The sequence below is a fragment of the Brassica rapa genome, chromosome A06 (genome assembly GCF_000309985.2).
Source record: "Brassica rapa cultivar Chiifu-401-42 chromosome A06, CAAS_Brap_v3.01, whole genome shotgun sequence".
Classification (NCBI taxonomy): Eukaryota; Viridiplantae; Streptophyta; class Magnoliopsida; order Brassicales; family Brassicaceae; genus Brassica; species Brassica rapa.
Window position 1 is genome coordinate 917,873 of NC_024800.2, and position 24,131 is coordinate 942,003.

Consider the following 24,131-nt stretch of genomic DNA (forward strand, 5'->3'; position numbering starts at 1 on the left):
ACACCCTAAACATTATTTGAACTACGTCAATAAAAAAGTTATGAACACCATATTCAGCTTTGTTATGATTTGTGCGGCTAAGGATCAGAAACGTGAGAAGTGCATGAAAACATAAAAATTCCGTGTTGACGAGGTTTATGCTGGGGTCTCTAAAAATTAAATAGTTTGGATTAACTCTTATCTTATTAGTAACGACATTTAGCCCCATAGACATACCCCTCAACCAAATTCCATTCAACATAGCATTTTTCTTGAAACATAGCATATTATTTAAAGTTAATTATATTCCAATTCATTTCTATTTCTTCTTATTAATGGAAAATGCAATTTTCATGTAAAAAATATATCCATTTATTTTTACTTTATATTTACAAAAATGATATTTACAGGAATATCGACAAATATATATTTATGGATATTCTATTTTAGATTAATACATTAAAATAAATTTCATTTATATTATAAAATTTCTGTAATATAGAAAAGATGAAAAATATAGGCTTCGAATAGTGACGAACCGTCTCACACCGCACCACTGTAAATAATAACAAAAATTTCTAAATATACCGATGTATCTATATATTTTTGTTACTATTACAATCGCACTGTATTTGTCCCACAGTTGTCGTGCACCTCACCATTCAGAACCGTATTAGAGATAGTATAAACTATGATATGTCATGTCACTCGGGTGCTAGGGCGACGGTGAAGACTACTTAATCTTGCATATATATATATATATATACCAAAATAAATTTTGTATGAATTTACACAAATTATAAGAACTATAAAATAGATCTTTTTCTTCAAGATTGCACTCTGAACCATTTGAAATATTGTCGGAGGTTCCCGTATCACAATCGGAAACAGAGGGGTTCGCTTGATATAAGTAGTAAGTTATTAAGTGAATAAAGGTAAGTTATTAAGAGAATCACACAAATAACAAATTTCTTATATGCAATAACACCCAATGTGACATCGTCACGTGTAACGACATGTGTTGATCAGATGTGGAAGGTGACAGACAGTCCGTCTAGGCACGTCAGCTTAGATAACTGGATCCTATTAATGTATAGGCGCGGTCACGGTGTTATGATCCACGTAGATGATAACGGCGTATATACAAAACTCTGTTTTTCTTAACTCTGTGACTGTGACTCTGACTGTGACTATATGATTTTAATAAAATAAAATAGTCTATGTGATTTGGTCCTTTCGTTCTACTGATACTTTTGACAATTTCTCCGACCATCAAGGGACCACTTACTCATCTACGTATTTTCGTGTATATACATTGTATAATTCCACATATGACGTGTTAATCATTAATTATAGATATCTCACTAAAACATGTATTCGGGAAACCAAATGCTCAACACCATAAGTTGGTGATACCAAACACGACCGAGTTAATGAATGCAACCGACTTGCAATGGACGGATGTCCACTTGTCTGGCTAATGAATTTACTTATTATTTTGTCCAATAAAGGTTGATGATCCTGACTGTCATATTCTCTGTGCTGAGCGGGCGATCATGGGTAGCATATGGATAGAGTAGTGGGTAGTATAGAGATATCAACAGCCTCAGCCTCATTTCGCTAATCACTCATCACCTTCAAGGCTTCAAGTATTAAATTTTATGTTGGAGGAATCAGGAGCTGCATAGTCTTTATGCCATTGAGACAAAGAGTTTAAGCGGGTTTGGGAGAAGCAAGTGAAAATGTTGCTAGCTTGCTGCGCAAGATATTGTAAGTAGACCGACAAAGAGAATTACATGAAATTTTCAATCATCTGAAACTGGTGATTTATTACCTTATATGTTGTCTTATATTGCACTTGTGGAGGAAAGTGCCAGAGGGAAAGAAGAAACTCTATTTTCCCGGGCGTGTGGAAAGGTCAGCAACTGAGTCACCAGTCATACATTCCATCCATAACTTGGTCTGATGGAAGTAAGAACCATAGTTATTCGGTGATACAACGGCATTGTAACAAGACTCAAATATAAAGTGAACACGACAGTCATGCATTGCTAATAACTGCCAAAACATTTACGTTAATCCAGGAGATATCTTCGATCTCGTCTTCTCTGTCAGATATGAAGTAGAAGGTCTAGTTAGAATAAGGGCAATGATCATTGTCGTATACTTGAGAGAAGGATAATAGGGCTGAAAAGTATAGCTTTTTTACAGACTATTTAATTAATGCCTTTAGAATAGCAAAAAAGTAGCTCATACCAATATTCAATTTTATTAGACAGCAAACAGAATGATATCCAAAAGTGTAAGTCAAGACTACATTATTCGATAGCTAGAAAATCATATCAAAGGCACAGATACTTACGATTTAGTAAAACTTCATATACTAACAACTGTTCCAAACCTATTTGACTATCATTATATATTAGTACATGAGGCAACTATGCATTAGAGCAATATTGTTGTATTTTTTGAATTTTTATTAAAATCTATGTGTTAACCCCTACAAAAATAATGAATTTTGGTAAATGCATTATATACTTAACCCTATTATCTTTAGTGTTGTTTTAAAATTTCTAGCCACATTTTTGCATTAATGTATGCTAAATTCTCTTTCATGGTGCATGATCATCGTTCAAAATTTTTTATAAGTTAATTTAGTAAAATTTCATATATTCCCTAAATTAGTGGACTAACCATTATAAAATCACTATTCTTTAGAGAAATGGAGATAACAAAGGTTCCAAACCTCTTTGGCCATCATCCTATATTAGTACATGAGACAACTATGCATTAAAGCAATATTGCTATATTTTTTGAATTTTTCTTAAAATCTATGTGGTAACCCCTACGAAAATATTGAGTTTTACGTTAAACGCTCTATATACTGAAGCCTAAACTTTTTACTGTTGTTTTAAAATTTCTAACCATATTATATATTTATATTACTGTATTTTAAACTAACTTTCATGGTATATGGGAATCGGTATAATTTTTTATTAATTAATTTAGTAAAACTTCATAATACTCCAAAATCGGTGGAATAAGCACTATAAAATCGTTATTTTCTTGAAAAATGCGATAACAGAGGCTCCAAACCTCTTTCAACATCATCATAAGTTAGTGAATGATGCAACTATGCATTAAAAAAATATTGTCATATTTTTTGAAATTTTCTCAAAATCTATGTGTTAACCCCCCCTACAAAAATATTAAATTTTGGTAAATGCTTTATATTCTGAACCATATAATCTTTAGTATTATTTTAAAATTTTAACCACATTCTCCATTTGTATTAATGTATGCTAAAATCTCTTTAATGGTGCATTACCATCGTTCAATATTTTTTATAAGTTAATTTAGTAAAACTTCATATACATCTTAAATTAGTTGAATAACCATTAAAAATCGCTATTCTTTAGAGAAATAGAGATAACAAAGGTTCCAAACCTCTTTGACCATCATCATATATTAGTACATGAGACAACTATGCATTAAAGCAATATTGTTGTATTTTTTGAATTTTCTCAAAATCTATGTGTTGACCCCTACAAAAATAATGAATTTTGGTAAATGCATTATATACTGAACCATATAATCTTTAGTGTTGCTTTAAAATTTCTAGCCACATTCTACATTTGTGTTAATGTATGCTAAACTCTCTTTCATGGTGCATGATCATCGTTCAATATTTTTTATAACTTAATTTAGTAAAACTTCATATATTCCCTAAATTAGTGGACTAACCATTATAAAATCACTATTCTTTAGAGAAATGGAGACAACAAAGGTTTCAAACCTCTTTAACCATCATCATATATTAGTACAGGAGGCAACTATGCATTAAAGCAATATTATTATATTTTTTAATTTTTCTCAAAAATTATTGATTTTTTCGTTAAACGTTAAACGTATACTATGTTAAACACTCTATATACTGAAACCTAAACTTTTTACTATTGTTTTAAAATTTCTATCCACATTCAAAATTTGTATTAATGTATGTTAAACTCTCTTCATGGTATATGGGAATCATTATAATTTTTTATCAATTAATTTACTAAAACTTCATAATAATCCAAAAATCACTGGAATAACTACTATAAAATAGATATTTTCTTGAAAATCGGAGACAACAAAGGCTCCAAACCTCTTTCAACATCATAATATGTTATTGCAGGATGCAACTATACATTAAAACAATATTGTCATATTTTTTGAATATTTCTCAAAATATATGTGTTAACCCTTAAAAAAATAATGAATTTTTGTAAATGCTTTATATACTGAACCCTATAATCTTTAGTGTTGTTTTAAAATTTCTAATCACATTTTACATTTGTATTAATATATGATAAATTCTCTTTCATGGTACATGCGCATCGTTTATTTTTTTTTATAAATTAATTTAGTAAAATTTCAAATACTCCCTAAATTAGTGGACTAACCATTATAAAATTGCTATTTTCTAGAGAAATGAAGACAATAAAGGTTCCAAACCTCTTCGACCATCATCATATATTAGTACAAAAGCTAACTATGCATTAAAGCAATATTTTATGTTTTTTGAATTTTTCTCAAAATCTATGTGGTAACCCCTACAAATATATTGAGTTTTACGTTAAACGCTCTATATATTGAAGCTTAAACATTTTAGTGTTGTATTAAAATTTCTAACCATTTTCTACATTTGTATTAATGTATGTTAAACTCTCTTTCATGGTATATGAGAATCATTATAATTTTTTTAGTTAATTAATTTAGTAAAACTTCATAATACTCCAAAAATGGGTGGAATAACCACAATAAAATAGCTATTTTCTTGAAAAACGGAGACAACAGAGGCTCAAACCTCTTTCAACATCATAATATGTTAGTGAATGATGCAACTATGCATTAATACAATATTGTCATATTTTTTGAAATTTTCTCAAAATATATGTGTTAACCCCTATAAGAATAATGAATTTTGGTAAATGTTTTATATATTGAACCCTATAATCTTTAGTGTTGTTTTAAAATTTCTAGCCACATTCTACATTTGTATTAATGTATACTAAACTTTCTTTCATGGTACATGAGCATCATTTATTTTTTTTATAAATTAATTTAGTAAAATTTCATATATCTCTAAATTAGTGGACTAACCATTAAAAATTGCTATTTTCTAGAGAAATAAAGACAATAAAGGTTCCAAACCTCATTGACCATCATCATATATTAGTACAAAAGCTAACTATGCATTACAGCAATATTTTTATATTTTGTGAATTTTTCTCAAAAATTATGTGGTAACCCACTACGAAAATATTGAGTTATGCGTTAAATGCTCTATATACTGAATCCTAAACTTTTTACTGTTGTTTTATAATTTCAAACCATAGTCTGTGTTTGTATTACTGTATTTTAAACTCACTTTCATGGTATATGTGAATCGTTATATTTTTTTATTAATTAATTTAGTAAAACTTCATAATACTCCAAAATCAGTGGAATAACCAATATAAAATCGTTATTTTCTTGTAAAACGGCGACAACAGAGGCTCCAAACCTCTTCAAACATCATCATAAGTTAGTGCTGGATGCAACTATGCATTAAAAAATAATTTTATATTTTTTGAAATTTTCTCAAAATCTATGTGTTAACCCTTACAAAAATATTGAATTTTCGTAAATGCTTTATATACTGAACCATATAATTTTTAGTATTGTTTTAAAATTCTTACCACATTCTCCATTTGTATTAGTGTATGCTAAACTCTCTTTAATGGTGTGTGACCAGCGTTCAATATTTTTTATAAGTTAATTTAGTAAAACTTCATATACTTCCTAAATAAGTGGATTAACCATTAAAAAATCACTATTCTCTAGAGAAATGAAAATAACAAATATTACAAACTTCTTTCACAATCATCATATATTAGTACCAGAGGCAACTATGCATTAAAGCAATATTGTTATATTTTTTTGATTTTTTTCCAAAATATATGTGTTAACCCTACAAAAATAATAAATTTTGCTAAATGCTTTATATATTGAACCTATAATCTTTAGTGTTGTTTTAAAATTTCTAGCCACATTCTAATTTTTTATATATTAATTTAGTAAAAATTCATATACTCCCTAAATTAGTGAATTAACCATTATAAAATCGCTATTTTCTAGAGAAATGAAGACAATAAAAGTTTCAAACCCCTTTGGCCATCATCATATATTAGTACAGAAGGTAACTATGCATTAAAGCAATATTGTTATATTTTTTGAATTTTTCTCAAAATCTATGTGTTAACCCCTACAAAAATAATTAATTTTTGTAAATCCTTTATATACTGAACCCTATAATCTTTAGTGGTGTTTTAAAATTCTAACCACATTCTACATTTGTATTAATGTATGCTAAACTCTCTTTAATGGTGCATGATCATCGTTCAATAGTTTTTACAAGTTAATTTAGTAAAACTTCATATTCTTCATAAATTAGTGGACTAACCATTAAAAAATCGTTATTCTCTAGAGAAATGCAGATAACAATGGTCCCAAACCTCTTTGACCATCATAATATATTAGTACATGAGGCAACTATGCATTAAACAATATTGTTGTATTTTTTGAATTTTTTTTAAAATCTATGTGTTAACCCCTACAAAATAATGAATTTTGGTAAATGCATTATATACTGAACCCTATAATCTTTAGTGTTGTTTTAAATTTCTAGCCACATTCTACATTTTTGTTAATGTATGCTAAACTCTCTTTCATGGTGCATGATCATCGTTCAATATTTTTTATAACTTAATTTAGTAAAACTTCACATATTCCCTAAATTAGTGGACTAACCATTATATAATCACTATTCTTTAGAGAAATGGAGACAACAAAGGTTTCAAACCTTTTTGATCATCATCATATATTAGTATAAAAAGCAAAAATGCATTAAAGAAATATTGTTATATTTTTTAAATGTTTCTCAAAACCTATGTGGTAACCCCTACGAAAATATTGAGTTTTACGTTAAACGCTCTATATACGGAAACCTAAACTTTTTACTGTTGTTTTAAAATTTCTAACCATATTCTATATTTGTATTACCGATTTTAAACTCACTCTCATGGTATATGGGAATCGGTATAATTTTTTATTAATTAATTTAGTAAAACTTCATAATACCCCAAAATCGGAGGAATAACCATTATAAAATCGTTATTTTCTTGAAAAACGGCAACAACAGAGCCTCCAAATCTATTTCAACATCATCATAAGTTAGTGCATGATGCAACTATGCATTAAAACAATATTGTCATATTTTTTGAATTTTTCTCAAAATCTATGTGTTAACCCCTACAAAAATATTGAATTTTGGTAAATGCTTTATATACTGAACCATATAATTTTTAGTATTGTTTTAAAATTTTAACCACATTCTCCATTTGTATTAATGTATGTTAAATTCTACTTAATAGTGCATGACCATCGTTCAATATTTTTTATAAGTTAATTTAGTAAAACTTCATATACTGCCTAAATTATTGGACTAACCTTTTAAAAATTGTTGTTCTCAAGAGAAATGGAGATAACAAAGGTTCCAAAACTCTTTGACCATCATCATATATTAGTACATGAAGCAACTATGCATTAAAGCAATATTGTTATATTTTTTGAATTTTTCTCAAAATCCATGTGTTAACCACTACAAAAATAATGAATTTTGGTAAATGCTTTATATACTGAACCATATAATCTTTAGTGTTGTTTTAAAATTTCTAGCCACATTCTATATTTGTATTAATATATGATAAATTCTTTTTCATGGCACATGAGCATCGTTTAATGTTTTTATAAATTGATTTAGTAAAATTTCATATACTCCCTAAACTAGTAGACAAACCATTACAAAATCGCTATTTTCTAAAGAAATGAAAACAATAAAGATTTTAAACCTCTTTGAAAATTATTATATATTAGTACAGGAGGCAACTATACATTAAAGCAATATTGTTATATTTTTTTAAATCTATGTGGTAACCCCTACGAAAATATTGAATTTTATGTTAAACGCTCTATTTACTGAAGCCCAAAAATTTTAGTGTTATTTTAAAATTTATAAGTTCTACATTTGTATTATTGTGTGTTAAACTCTCTTTCACGGTATATGGAAATCATTATAATTTATTTATTAATTAATTTAGTAAAACTTCATAATACTCCAAAAATGGGTGGAATTACCACTATAAAATAGCTATTTTTTGGAAACGAAGACAACAGAGGCTCCAAACCTCTTTCAACATCATAATATGTTAGTGCATGATGTAACTATGCATTAAAAAAATATTGTCATATTTTTTGAATTTTTTTCAAAATCTATGTGTTAACCCCTACAAAAATAATGAGTTTTGGTAAATGCTCTATATACTGAACCCTATAATCTTCAACGTTGTTTTAAAATTTCTAGCCACATTCTACATCTGTATTAAAGTATGCTAATATATCTTTCATGGTACATGAGCATCGTTTAATTTTTTTATAAATTAATTTAGTAAAACTTCATAGATCTCTAAATTAGTGGACTAACCATTATAAAATTGCTATTTTCTAGAGAAATAGAGATAATAAAGGTTCCAAACCTTTTTGATCATCATCATATATTAGTATAAAAAGCAACTATGCATTAAAGAAATATTGTTATATTTTTTAAATGTTTCTCAAAACCTATGTGGTAACTCCTACGAAAATATTGAGTTTTACGTTAAACGCTCTATATACGGAGACCTAAACTTTTTACTGTTGTTTTAAAATTTCTAACCATATTCTATATTTGTATTACCGATTTTAAACTCACTTTCATGGTATATGGGAATCGGTATAATTTTTTATTAATTAATTTATAAAACTTCATAATACCCCAAAATCGGTGGAATAACCATTATAAAATCGTTATTTTCTTGAAAAACGGGGACAATAGAGCCTCCAAATCTATTTCAACATCATCATAAGTTAGTGCATGATGCAACTATGCATTAAAACAATATCGTCATATTTTTTGAATTTTTCTCAAAATCTATGTGTTAACCCCTACAAAAATATTGAATTTTGGTAAATGCTTTATATACTGAATCATATAATATTTAGTATTATTTTAAAATTCTAACCACATTCTCCATTTGTATTAACGTTTTCTAAACTCTCTTTAATGGTGCATGACGATTGTTCAATATTTTTTATAAGTTAATTTAGTAAAACTTCATATACTTTCTAAATTAGTGGACTAACCATTAGTGGACTGAACCATATAATCTTTAGTATTGTTTTAAAATTCTAACCACATTCTCCATTTGTATTAACGTTTGCTAAACTCTCTTTAATGGTGCATGACGATCGTTCAATATTTTTTATAAGTTAATTTAGTAAAACTTCATATACTTCATAAATTAGTGGAATAACCATTATAAAATCACTATTCTCTAGAAAATGGAGATAACAAAGGTTACAAACCTCTTTGACCATCATCATATATTAGTACATGAGGAAATTATGCATTAAATCAATATTGATATATTTTTTGATTTTTTTTCAAAAGTTATGTGTTAACCCCTACAAAAATAATAAATTTTGGTAAATGCTTTACATACTGAACTTTACATTCTACATTTGTATTGATATTTTTTTTTGACGTCATTTGTATTAATATATGCTAAACTCTCTTTCATGGTACATGAGCATCGTTTATTGTTTTTAAAAAATTAATTTAGTAAAATTTGATATGCTCCCTAAATTAGTGGACTAATCTTTATAAAATCGCTATTTTCTAGAGAAATGAAGACAATAAAGGTTTCAAACCTCTTTGACCATCATCATATATTAGTACATGAGGCAACTATGCATTAAAACAATCTTGTTATATTTTTTTGAATTTTTCTCAAAATCTATGTGATAACCCCTACGAAAATATTGAGTTTTACGTTAAACGCTATATATACTGAAGCCTAAACATTTTAGTGTTGTTTTAAATTATCTAACCATATTCTACATTTTTATTAATGTATGTTAAACTTTCTTTCATGGTATATGAGAATCGTTATAATTTTTTTATTAATTAATTTAGTAAAACTTCATAGTACTCCAAAAATAGGTGGAATAACCACTATAAAATAGTTGTTTTCTTGAAAAACAGAGACAACATAGGCTCCAAACCTCTTTCAACATCATAATATGTTAGTGTAGGATGCAACTATGCATTAAAACAATATTGTCATATTTTTTGAAATTTTCTCAAAATCTATGTTTTAACATCTACAAAAATAATGAATTTTTGTAAATGTTTTATATATTGAACCCTATATTCTTTAGAGTTGTTTTAAAATTTCTAGTCACATTCTACATTTGTATTATGTATGCTAAACTTTCTTTCATGGTACATGAGCATCGTTTAATTTTTTTATAAATTAATTTAGTAAAATTTCATATATCTCAAAATTAGTGCACTAACCATTATAAAATCGCTATTTTTAGAGAAATGAAGACAATAAAGGTTCCAAACCTCTTTGAGTATCATCATATATTAGTACAAAGCTAACTATGCATTAAAGTAATATTTTTATATTTTTTGAATTTTTTTCAAAATCTATGTACTCCTACGAAAATATTGAGTTTTGCGTTAAACGCTCTATATACTGAATCATAAATTTTTACTGTTGTTTTAAAATTTCTAACCATATTCTATATTTGTATTACCAATTTTAAACTCACTTTCATGGTATATGGGAATCGGTATAATTTTTTATTAATTAATTTAGTAAAACTTCATAATACCCCAAAATAATTGGAATAACCAATATAAAATCGTTATTTTCTTGTAAAACGGCGACAATAGAGGCTCCAAACCTCTTCAAACATCATCATAAGTTAGTGCTGGATGTAACTATGCAGTAAAAAACATTATCATATTTTTTGAAATTTTCTCAAAATCTATGTGTTAACCCTTACAAAAATATTGAATTTTCGTAAATGCTTCATATAATGAACCATATAATCTTTAGTATTGTTTTAAAATTCTAACCACATTCTCCATTTGTATTAATGTATGCTAAACTCTCTTTAACGGTGCATGACCAGCGTTCAATATTTTTTATAAGTTAATTTAGTAAAACTTCATATACTTCCTAAATTAGTGGACTAACCATTGTAAAATCGCTATTCTTTAGAGAAATGGAAATAACAAATGTTCCAAACCAATTTGACAATAATCATATGTTAGTACCTGAGCAACTATGCATTAAAGCAATATTGTTATATTTTTTTAATTTTTTCCCAAAATCTATGTGTTAACCCCTACAAAAATAATGAATTTTGGTAAATGCTTTATATACTGAACCATATAATCTTTGGTGTTGTTTTTAAATTTCTAGCCACATTCTACATTTGTATTAATATATGATAAATTCTTTTTCATGGTACATGAACATCATTTAATTTTTTTATAAATTTATTTAGTAAAATTTCATATACTCCCTAAACTAGTAGACTAACCATTACAAAATCGCTATTTTCTAAAGAAATGGAGACAATAAAGATTTTAAACCTCTTTGACAATTATCATATATTAGACAGAAGGCAACAATGCATTAAAACAATCTTGTTATTTTTTTGAATTTTTCTCAAAATCTGTGGTAACCCCTATGAAAATATTAAGTTTTACATTAAATACTCAATATATTGAAGCCTAAACATTTTAGTGTTGTTTTAATTTTTCTAACCATATTCTACATTTGTATTAATGTGTGTTAAACTCTCTTTCATGGTATATAAGAATCGCTATAATTTATTTATTAATTAATTTAGTAAAACTTCATAATACTCCAAAAATGGGTGGAATTACCACTATAAAATAGCTATTTTCTTGGAAACGGAGACAACATAGACTCCAAACCTCTTTCAACATCATATTATGTTAGTGCATGATGCAACTATGCATTAAAACAATATTGTCATATTTTTTGAAATTTTCTCAAAATCTATGTGTTAACCCCTACAAAAATAATGAATTCTGGTAAATGCTTTATATACTGAACCCTATAATCTTTAGTGTTGTTTTAAAATTTTTAGCCACATTCTACATCTGTATTAATGTATGCTTAAATCTCTTTCATGGTACATGAGCATCGTTTAATTGTTTAATAAATTAATTTAGTAAAACTTCATAGATCTCTAAATTAGTGGACTAACCATTATAAAATCGCTATTTTCTAGAGAAATAAAGATAATATAACCATTATAAAATCGTTTTTTTTTTTGGAAAACGGCGACAACAGAGGCTCCAAACCTCTCTCGACATCATCATAAGTTAGTGCAAGATGCAACTATGTATTAAAATAATATTGTCATATTTTTAAAATTTTCTCAAAATCTATGTGTTAACCCTTACGAAAATATTGAATTTTGGTAAATGCTATATATACTGAACCATATAATCTCTAGTGTTGTATTATAATTTCTAACCACATTTTACATTTGTATTAACATTTGCTAAACTCTCTTTAATGGTGCATGACGATCGTTCAATATTTTGTTATAAGTTAATTTCGTAAAAATTCATATACTTCCTAAATTAGTGGAATAACCATTATAAAATCGCTATTCTATAGAAAAATAGAGATAACAAAGGTTCCAAACCTCTTTGACCATCATCATATATTAGTACATGAGAAAATTATGCATTAAATCGATATTGATATATTTTTTGAATTTTTCTCAAAAGTTATGTGTTAACCCCTACAAAAATAATAAATTTTGGTAAATGCTTTATATATTAAACCATATAATCCTTAGTGTTATTTTAAAATTTCTATCCACATTCCACATTTGTATTAATATATGGTAAACTCTCTTTCATGGTACATGAGCATCGTTTAATTTTTTTAAAATTAATTTAGTAAAATTTCATATGCTCCCTAAATTAGTTGACTAATCTTTATAGAATCGCTATTTTCTAGAGAAATGAAGACAATAAAGATTTCAAACCTCTTTGACCATCATCATATATTAGTACAGGAGGCAACTATACATTAAAACCATCTTGTTATATTTTTTGATTTTTTCTCAAAATCTATGTGGTAACCCCTACGAAAATATTGAGTTTTACGTTAAACGCTCTATATACTGAAGCCTAAACTTTTTACTGTTGTTTTAAAATTTCTAACCATATTCTACATTTGTATTAATGTGTGTTAAACTCTCTTTCACGGTATATGAGAATCGTTATAAATTTTTTATTAATTAATTTAGTAAAACTTCATAATAGTACAAAAATGGGTGGAATTACCACTATAAAATAGCTATTTTTTGGAAACGGAGACAACAAATGCTCTAAACCTATTTCAACATCATAATATATTAGTGCATGATGCAACTATGCATTAAAACAATATTGTCATATTTTTTGAAATTTTTTCAAAATCTATATGTTAACCCCTATAAAAATAATGAATTTTGGTAAATGCTTTATATACTGAACCCTATAATCTTCAGTGTTGTTTTAAAATTTCTAGTCACATTCTACATCTGTATTTATGTATGCTTAAATCTCTTTCATGGTACATGAGCATCGTTTAATTTTTTTATAAATTAATTTAGTAAAACTTCATACATCTCTAAATTAGTGGACTAACCATTATAAAATCGTTATTTTCTAGAGAAATAAAGATAATAAAGGTTTCAAACCTTTTTGATCATCATCATATATTAGTATAGAATACAACTATGCATTAAAGAAATATTTTTATATTTTTTGATTTTTTTCTCAAAACCTATGTGGTAACCCCTACGAAAATATTGAGTTTTACGTTAAACGCTCAATATACTGAAGCTTAAACTTTTTATTGTTGTTATAATATTTCTAACCATATTCTATATTTTTATTACTGTATTTTAAACTCACTTTCATGGTATATGGGAATCGTTATAATTTTTTATTAATTAATTTAGTAAAACTTCATAATATTCCAAAATCGTTAGAATAACCATTATAAAATCGTTATTTTCTTGGAAAACGGCGACAACAGAGGCTCCAAACCTCTCTCGACATCATCATAAGTTAGTGCAGGATGCAACTATGTATTAAAATAATATTGTCATATTTTTTGAAATTTTCTCAAAATCTATGTGTTAACCCTTACAAAAATATTAAATTTTGGTAAATGCTTTATATACTGAACCATATAATCTCTAGTGTTGTACTAAAATTTCTAACCACATTTTAAATTTGTAACAATGTTTGCTAAACTCTATTTAATGGTGCATGACGATCGTTCAATATTTTGTTATAAGTTAATTTAGTAAAATTTCATATACTTCATAAATTAGTGGACTAACCATTAAAAAATCGCTATTCTCTAGAAAATTATAGATAACTAAGTTCCAAACTTCTTTGACAATCATCATAAATTAGTACCTGAGGAAATTATGCATTAAATCGATATTGATATATTTTTTGAATTTTTCTCAAAAGTTATGTGTTAATCCCTACAAAAATAATAAATTTTGGTAAATGCTTTATATACTGAACCCTATAATCTTTAGTGTTGTTTTAAAATTTCTATCCATATTTCACATTTGTATTAATATATGCTAAACTCTCTTTCATGGTACATGAGCATCGTTTAATTTATTTTTAATAAATTTAGTAAAATTTCATATGCTCCCTAAATTAGTGGACTAACTTTTATAAAATCGCTATTTTCTAGAGAAATGAAGACAATAAATGTTTCAAACCTCTTTGACCATCATCCTATATTAGTACAGGAGGCAACTATGCATTAAAAAAAATCTTGTTATATTTTTTGAATTTTTCTCAAAATCTATGTGGTAACCCCTACGAAAATATTGAGTTTTACGTTAAACGCTCTATATATTGAAGCCTAAACATTTTAGTGTTGTTTTAAATTTTCTAACCATATTCTACATTTTTATTAATGTATGTTAAACTCTTTTTCATGGTATATGAGAATCGTTATAATTTTTTTATTAATTAATTTAATAAAACTTCATAATACCCCAAAAATAGGTGGAATAACCACTATAAAATAGTTGTTTTCTTGAAAAACAGAGACAAGAGATGCTCCAAACCTCTTTCAACATTATAATATGTTAGTGCAGGATGCAACTATGCATTAAAACAATATTGTCATATTTTCTGAAATTTTCTCAAAATCTATGTTTTAACCTCTACAAAAATAATGTATTTTGGTAAATACTTTATATATTGAACCCTATATTCTTAAGTGTTGTTTTAAAACTTTATATATTGAACCCTACATTTTTATTATGTATGCTAAACTCTTTTTCATGGTACATGAGCATCGTTTAATTTTTTTTATAAATTAATTTATTAAAAAAAATTCATATACTTCCTAAATTAGTGGACTAACATTTATAAAATCGCTATTCTCTAGAAAATGGAGATAACAATGGTTCCAAAACTCTTTGACCATCATCATATATTAGTACATGAGAAAATTATGCATTAAATCAATTTTGATATATTTTTTGAATTTTTCTCAAAAGTTATGTGTTAACCCCTACAAAAATAATAAATTTTGGTAAATGCTTTATATACTGAACCCTATAATATTTAGTATTGTTTTAAAAATTTTATCCACATTCTACATTTGTATTAATATATGTTAAACTCTTTTTATGGTACATGAGCATCGTTTATTTTTTTTAAAAATTAATTTAGTAAAATTTCATATGCTCCCTAAATTAGTGGACTAACCTTTATTAAATCGTTATTTTCTAGAGAAATGAAGACAATAAAAGTTTCAAACCTCTTTGACCATCATCATATATTAGTACAAGAGGCAACTATGCATTAAAACAATCTTGTTATATTTTTTGAATTTTTCTCAAAATCTATGTGGTAACCCCTACAAAAATATTAAGTTTTACGTTAAACGCTCTATATACGGAAGCCTAAACATTTTAGTGTTGTTTTAAAATTTCTAACTATATTCTACATTTGTATTAATATATGTTAAACTCTCTTTCATGGTATATAGGAATCGTTATAATTTGTTTATTAATTAATTTAGTAAAACTTCATAATACTCCAAAAATCGTTAGAATAACCACTATAAAATAGTTGTTTTCTTGAAAAACAAAGACAACAGAGGCTCCAAACCTCTTTCAAGATCATAATATGTTAGTGCATGATGCAACTATGCATTAAAACAATATTGTCATATTTTTGAAATTTTCTCAAAATTTATGTGTTATAACCCCTACAAAAATAATAAATTTTGGTAAATGCTTTATATATTGAACCCCATAATCTTTAGTGTTGTTTTAAAATTTCTAGCCACATTTTACATTTGTATTATGTATACTAAACTCTTTTTCATGTTACATGAGTATCGTTTAATTTTTTATAAATTAATTTAGTAAAATTTCATGTACTACCTAAATTAGTGGACTAAACATTATAAAATCGCTATTTTCTAGGGAAATGAAGACAATAAAGGTTTCAAACTTCTTTGAACATCATCATATTTTAGTACATAAGACAACTATGCATTAAAACGATATTGTTATATTTTTTGAATTTTTCTCAAAATCTATGTGGTAACCCCTACGAAAATATTGAGTTTTACGTTAAACACTCTATAAACTAAGCCTACACGTTTTACTTTGTTTTATACTTTCTAACCTTATTCTATATTTGTAGTACTGTATTTTAAATTCACTTTCATGGTATATTGGAATCGTTATAATTTTTTATTAATTAATTTAGGTAAACTTCATAATACTCCATAATCGGTGGAATAACCACTATAAAATTGTTATTTTCTTGAAAAACGGCGACAACAGAGGCTCTAAACCTCTTTCAACATCATCATATGTTAGTGGATGAGGAAACTTAGAATTATAACAATATTGTCATATTTTTTGAAATATTCTTAAAATCTATGTGTTAACACCTACAAAAATAATGAATTTTAGTAAATGCTTTATATATTGAACTCTATAATCTTTAGTGTTGGTTTTAAGCCACATTCTACATTTGTATTAATGTATGTTAAACTCTCTTTCATGGTACATGAGCATTTTTTAATTTTTTTATAATTAATTTAGTAAAAAATTTTATACTCCCTAAATTACTGGAATAACTATTACAAAATCGCTATTTTCAAGAGAAATGAAAACAATAAAGGTTTCAAACCTCTTTGACCATCATCATATATTAGTACAGAAAGGCAACTATGCATTAAAGAAATATTGTTATATTTTTTGATTTTTTTTCAAAATCTATGTGGTAACCCCTACGAAAATAATGAGTTTTACGTTAAACGCTCTATATCCTGAAGCCTAAAAATTTTAGTGTTGTTTTAAAATTTCTAACGATATTCTACATTTATTTTAACGTATTCTAAACTCTCTTTCATAGTATATGGGAATCGTTATATTTTTTATTAATTAATTTAGTAAAACTTCATAATATTCCAAAAATCGGTGGAATAACCACTACAAAATAACTATTTTCTTGAAAAACGAAGACAACAGAGGCTCAAAATCTCTTTCAACATCATAATATGTTAGTGCGGGATGCAACTATGTATTAAAACAATATTGTCATATTTTTTTAAGTTTTCTCAAAATCTATGTGTTAACCAACCCCTACAAAAATAATGAATTTTGGTAAATGCTTTATATACTGAACCATATAATCTTTAATGCTGTTTTAAAATTTCTAACCACATTTTATATTTGTATTAATGTATGTTAAACTCTCTTTAATGGTGCATGACGATCGTTCAATATTTTTTATATGTTAATTTAGTAAAACTTCATATACTTCCTAAATTAGTGAACTAACCATTATAAAATCGTTATTCTCTAGAGAAATGGAGATAACAAAGGTTCTAACCTTTTTGACTATCATCATATATTAGTACAGGAGGCAATTATGCATTAAACCAATATTGTTATATATTTTTTTTTTTTTAAATCTATGTGTTAGCCCCTACAAAAATAATGAATTTTGGTAAATGTTTTATATAATGAACCCTATAATCTTTAGTATTGTTTTAAAATTTCTAGTCATATTGCACATTTGTATTAATGTATGCTAAACTCTTTTTCATGGTATATGAGCATCGTTTAATTTTTTTATAAATTAATTTAGTAAAATTTCATATACTCCCTAAATTAATAGATTAACCATTATAAAATCGCTATTTTCTACGGAAATGGAGACAATAAAGGTTTCAAACCTCTTTGAACATAATCATATATTAGTACATAAGGCAACTATACATTAAAACAATATTGTTATATTTTTTGAATTTTTCTCAAAATCTATGTGGTAACCCTTACGAAAATATTGAGTTTTATGTTAAACGCTCTATATACTGAAGCCTAAAATTTTTAGTGTTGTTTTAAAATTTCTAACCATATTCTACATATGTGATAATGTATTTTAAACTCTCTTTCATGGTATATGGGAATCGTTATAATTTGTTTTATTAATTAATTTAGTAAACTTCATAATACTTCAATCAGTGGAATAACCACTATAAAATAACTATTTTCTTGTACAGAGACAACAAAGGCTCAAAACCTCTTTCAACATTATAATATGTGAGTGCAGAATGCAACTATGCATTAAAACAATATTGTCATATATTTTGAAATTTTCTCAAAATCTATGTGTTAGCCCCTATAAAAATAATGAATTTTGGTAAATGCTTTATATACTGAACCCTATAATCTTTAGTGTTGTTTTAAAATTTATAACCACATTCTACATTTGTATTAACATATGCTAAACTCTCTTTCATGGTAGATGAACATCGTTTAATTTTTTTATAAATTAATTTAGTAAAATTTCATATACTCCCTAAATTAGTGGACTAACCATTATAAAATCTCTATTCTCTAGAGAAATGAAGACAACAACGGTTTCAAACATCTTTGACCATCACCATATATTAGTACAGGAGGAAACTATGTATTAACGCAATATTTTATATTTTCTGAAATTTTCTCAAAATTTATGTGTTAACCTCCTACAAAAATTTTGAGTTTTACGTTAAACGCTCTATATACTGAAGCCTAAATTTTTTAACGTTGTTTTAGAATTTCTAACCAAATTCTAAATTTGTATTAAGGTATGTTAAACTCTCTTTCATAGTATATAGGAATCGTTATAATTTGTTTATCAATTTATTTAGTAAAACTTCATAATATTCCCTAAATCAGTAGAATAACCATTATAAAATCGTTATTTTCTTGAAAAACGGAGATAATAGAGGCTCCAACCCTCTTTCAACATCATCATATGTTAGTAGATGATGCAACTATGCATTAAAATAATATTTTCATATTTTTGAAATTTTCTCAAAATTAATGTGTAACCCCTACAAAAATATAGAATTTTAGTTGTATATTGAACCATATACTCTTTAGTAGTTTTTAAAAATTTCTAACCACATTCTATATTTGTATTAATTTATGCTAAACTCTATTCATCGTACATGAGTATCGTTTAATTTTTTTATAAATTAATTTAGTAAAATTTCATATATTCCCTAAATTAGTAGACTAACCATTATAAAATCGCTATTCTCTAGAGAAATAAAGACAACAAAGGTTCCAACCCTCTTTGACCATCACCATCTATTAGTATATGATTCAACTATGCATTAAAGCAATATTGTTATATTTTTGAATTTTTCTTAAAATCTATGTGTGGCCCTACGAAAATATTAAGTTTTACGTTAAACGCTCTATATACTGAAGCCTAAACTTTTTAGTGTTGTTTTAAAATTTCTAACCATATACTACATTTGTATTACTGTATTGTAAACTAACTTTCATGGTATATGAGAATCGTTATAATGCTTTATTAATTAATTTAGTAAAACTTCTTAATACTTCCAAAATCGGTGGAATAACCACTATAAAATGACAATTTTCTTGAAATCGGAGAAAACAAAGGTTTCAAACCTCTTTCAACATCAACATATGTTAGTACATGATGCAACTATACATTAAAACAATATTACCATATTTTTTGAAATTTTCTCGAAATCTATGTGTTAACCCCTACAAAAATATTGAATTTTGGTAAAAGCTTTACATACTCAACCATATAATCTTTAGTATTGTTTTAAAATTTTTAACCACATTCTATATTTGTATTAATGTATTCTAAACTCTCTTTCATGGTACATGAGCATCGTTAAAGTTTTTTATAAAATAATTTAGTAAAATTTCTTATACTCCCTAAGTTAGTGGACTAACCATTATCAAATAGCTATTCTCTTAAGAAATGAAGAAAAAAAAAGGTTTTAAACCTCCTTGACCATCACCATATATTAGTACAGGAGGCAGATATGCATTAAAACAATATTGTTATATTTTTTAAGTTTTCTCAAATTCTATGTGTTAACCCCCTACCAAAATATTGAGTTTTACGTTAAACGCTCTATATACTGAAGCCTAAACTTTTTAGTGTTGTATTAAAATTTCTAACCACATTCTACATTCGTATTAATATATGTTAAACTCTCTTTCATGGTATATGGGAATCGTTATATATTTTATCAATTAATTTAGTAAAACTTTATAATACTCCCTAAATCGGTGGAATAACCACTACAAAATCGCTATTTTCTTGAAAAACGGAGACAACAAAGACTATAGACCTCTTTCAAAATCATCATATTAGTGTAGAATGCAACTATGCATTAATATTTTCATATTTTTTGAAATTTTCTCAAAATGCTTTATATATTGAACCATATAATCTTTAGTATGGTTTTAACATTTCTAACCACATTCTGCATTTGTATTAATGTACGATAAACTCTCTTTCATGGTGCATGAGCATCGTTTAATATTTTTTATAAGTTAATTTAGTAAAACTTCATATACTCTATAAATTAGTGGACTGGCCACTATAAAATCGCTATTCACTAGACAAATGGTACATGAGCATCGTCAAATTTTTAATAAATTAATTTAATAATATTTCATATATTCCCTATAGTCTTTGGTAAATGTTTTATATACTGAACCCTATAATCTTTAGTGTTGTTTTAAAATTTCTAACCACATTCTACATTTGTATTAATGTATGTTAAATTTTCTTTCGTGGTATATGAGAATCATTATAATTTTTTATCAATTAATTTATAAAACTTCATAATACTCACTAAATCGGTGGAATAACCACTACAAAATCGCTATTTTCTTGAAAAACGGAGACAACAAAGGCTCTAAAACTCTTTCAACATCATCATATATTAGTGTAGGATGCAACTAATAGTTTATATCTGAGGCCTATAATATTTAGTGTTGTTATAAAATTTCTAACCACATTCTACCTTTGTATTAATGTATGTTTAACTCTCTTTCATGGTGTATGAGCATCGTTCAATATTTTTTATAATTTAGTTTAGTAAAATTTTATATATTCTATAAATTAGTTGACTAACCATTATAAAATCGTTATTCTTTAGACAAATGGAAATAACAAATGTTCCAACCTCTTTTAACCATCTTCATATATCAGTACATGAGATCAATTGGAGCGTCATCTTCCGAGGCAATCTCCAAATTGGTAGGATATATATATATATATATATATATATATATATATATATATATATATATATATATATATATATATATATATTAGTCAGCACATTCCATTGAAACTGTGCGGGTCACACCCAGTAGATATAATTTTTGAAATTACGCTTAATTTGTTCTTATTGGGAAAAAAAATTAAGCAAATAGGTAAAAACAAAACACACACAATGCAATTGTTCATGAACATTTAGTTATCTTCTCTTTCACATCAGCATCATAATTAACAACTCGTTTAGGCTCCATTGCATGACACTCCCTGCAAGCCAACATCACCGCTTTTAAAACCCTCTTCCACCACTTCATTAACTTACTTCCTCTTCTCTCCTCTGCCTTCTTCTTCTTCTTCTTCGCCGTCTTCTTCTTCCTTCCACCAACCTTAATCCCTCCTCCGTTACTTTTCACCGACCCTTCTCTTTTAAACACCGGAGTTATATGCTGCCACCGCCTCGTATATGACCCGTAAAGCTGCGCCGTCACTATCTCCGTCGCCTTCTTTCTCTTGCATTGCGTGGGGATATATGAATGCCTACTCGTCGTTGTAGTATTGACTCTTTTACCATTGTTCGATGGTGGCTTCTTTAAATCCAATATTGAGGATGACATGTTTCTCATGCCGCAAGTCCCTGACCTTACGCTCCTAGTCTTCTCAGACCGAGAACCAAAACATGTTACATTGGTCTCTTCTTTGAAGACACTGCAAGTGCTTGTTCTTGGAGTAAAAGATGTCGGGCTGCAGCTGCTAACACTACTCCGGCTGCTCGTGCTGTCGCTCCGGAATGTGTTTTCGCTGGTCGTACGTGACGCCGAACGGGTCATCGGAAAAGTGTGTGGTAATAGACGGCCGTTGAGAAAAAGGTGATCGGCGGGAGAATGTTCAGAATGGGAAGGGGAAGAAGGAGTCAACGATCCAAATTCAAAGTCAGATGATGACATCTCCGGCGATGTATCCGGGCTTCTTTCGCCGGACTTTGGGGTAGTTCTCCGGTCGTCCTCCATATGCAAGACGGTGTACTTGTGTGTGAGTGAATGTGTTTAATTAGTTTTAACTTGTGTTTATATAAGGAGTTTGAAGCGGGGCACGTGGCGACATGGGTACGGCAGTCAGAGACTTGCCAGCTCAGTGTTTGACTTCTTGTGGGGACAAACCAAAGAATGTGATCCAAGTGATGTAGTGTTCGTGTCATGATATTGTCTAAACTCTTTAAAGTGTTTTGGATCCCTAAACGATCCCACATGTTCCTCTCTTTTAGATTTTTAGTCACGAGGCATTATCTATCTCTCCCTGTTTCGTAGTATAACTTTTTTCTTTTTTGGTAATCTGTTTCGTAGTATAACTTTGTTTATTGTTTATTTATTTTGATAATCTATTAAAGTAATGGTGTTTGATAACTTTTTTTTAGAATTGTAAAGGTCAGAGACACGTTCTCTCTTTGAAATCTGAAGCAACTCTGAAGGTTCTCACACGGTCTGCGAAAATATTAGTTATCAGCAGAAAGCAGCAATGGCTTTTTACAAAAGCTTATATAAAAATATACAAAGACAACCAAAAGAAGAAGAGAAAACAAATCTCTATTCGTAATCTAACTGGTATCATATGCAAGTGGAATCTTTAGTTCATATATTAATTAAAATTTATATTTTGTGGTTTAGACTCTAGACTTAGACATGGTCTACTTGTTAATTTACTGTTGTTTATTTAGAATAATCTATCAGTTTTTTTTTTATTTAATATATTTCAACTCAACCTCTTGAATCTATTAATCTATTAACATTTTCTACAAAACTTATTAGTGTTTATGGATGATGATAGTACTGTAATAATAATAAAAACAATAATTATGTGTTAAAAATAATTATATTTTTTTAACTTGATTTAGTAAAAAGATATAGAAATCAATTGAATAACTCATATAATCATTTTTTAACCCTAAAGCTTCGTTGATTGAAAACATGGAGGAACAACAAGTTTGTTACCCTAAGCCGGCGAGTAACCATTACTCCCGGAGACTATAGCTGGCAAGAACTAAACACCATCTTCTAGAGACGAGAGGAAAAACAAACAAACGACTCAAGAGATTATAGGCAAAAATCTAGAACAAACCACAAGACACCCTGGAAGTCTTGGTTGATACTGACCCAGAATCTTGACCCATTTCAACACATAAACTAAAAATACACTAACTACATTTATTTATATTCAGAACTGTAATTTTTGTGCCAGCCAATAACTAATTTGCTTGCCCAAGATAAATGATATTATTCAGGGAAACATACACATTCCGTATAAAGAAAAATAAAGTGCAATAAACTCAAGCAAAATTCAAGACAAAGATCTCATTATGTGGCTTTTGTCTCTCTTTGGGGTCTTCTTTTAGGACACATTGTTGGCCCATTCTATAGGGGATTAGCTACGGACCACATTTTATATGATTAACAAAACCATGCTTAATAATCATTTACTTGTCTTTATTTTTGGACTCTTCGACGTTGCTTAACGTTTAATGAACCCC

At 27.4% G+C, this 24,131-nt stretch overlaps 1 protein-coding gene and 2 long non-coding RNA genes across 3 annotated transcripts; all 3 read right to left on the bottom strand.

The window, feature by feature from the left end:
* Nucleotides 1-4,545: 4,545 nt before the first annotated feature.
* LOC117125846 lies at nucleotides 4,546-7,051 on the bottom strand. Its single transcript, XR_004448296.1, has 2 exons — nucleotides 6,097-7,051; nucleotides 4,546-5,104 (listed from the first exon to the last, which is right to left on the bottom strand). It is a non-coding gene; the product is annotated as an uncharacterized LOC117125846 (long non-coding RNA).
* Nucleotides 7,052-7,285: 234 nt separating this feature from the next.
* On the bottom strand, nucleotides 7,286-9,536 carry LOC117125850. Its single transcript, XR_004448303.1, has 2 exons — nucleotides 8,875-9,536; nucleotides 7,286-8,527 (listed from the first exon to the last, which is right to left on the bottom strand). It is a non-coding gene; the product is annotated as an uncharacterized LOC117125850 (long non-coding RNA).
* An 11,839-nt stretch (nucleotides 9,537-21,375) lies between these two features.
* Nucleotides 21,376-24,126, bottom strand: LOC103871143 (probable membrane-associated kinase regulator 1). The gene has a single exon (XM_009149373.3). The coding sequence runs from the start codon at nucleotides 22,615-22,617 to the stop codon at nucleotides 21,799-21,801; it is 819 nt and encodes a 272-aa protein (XP_009147621.2). The 5' UTR covers nucleotides 22,618-24,126; the 3' UTR covers nucleotides 21,376-21,798.
* Between the last annotated feature and the right edge of the window lie 5 nt (nucleotides 24,127-24,131).

Bases quoted from the DNA above. Each gene is read 5' to 3' on its own strand.
- LOC103871143 (XM_009149373.3), bottom strand. From the start codon at position 22,617: ATGGAGGACGACCGGAGAACTACCCCAAAGTCCGGCGAAAGAAGCCCG.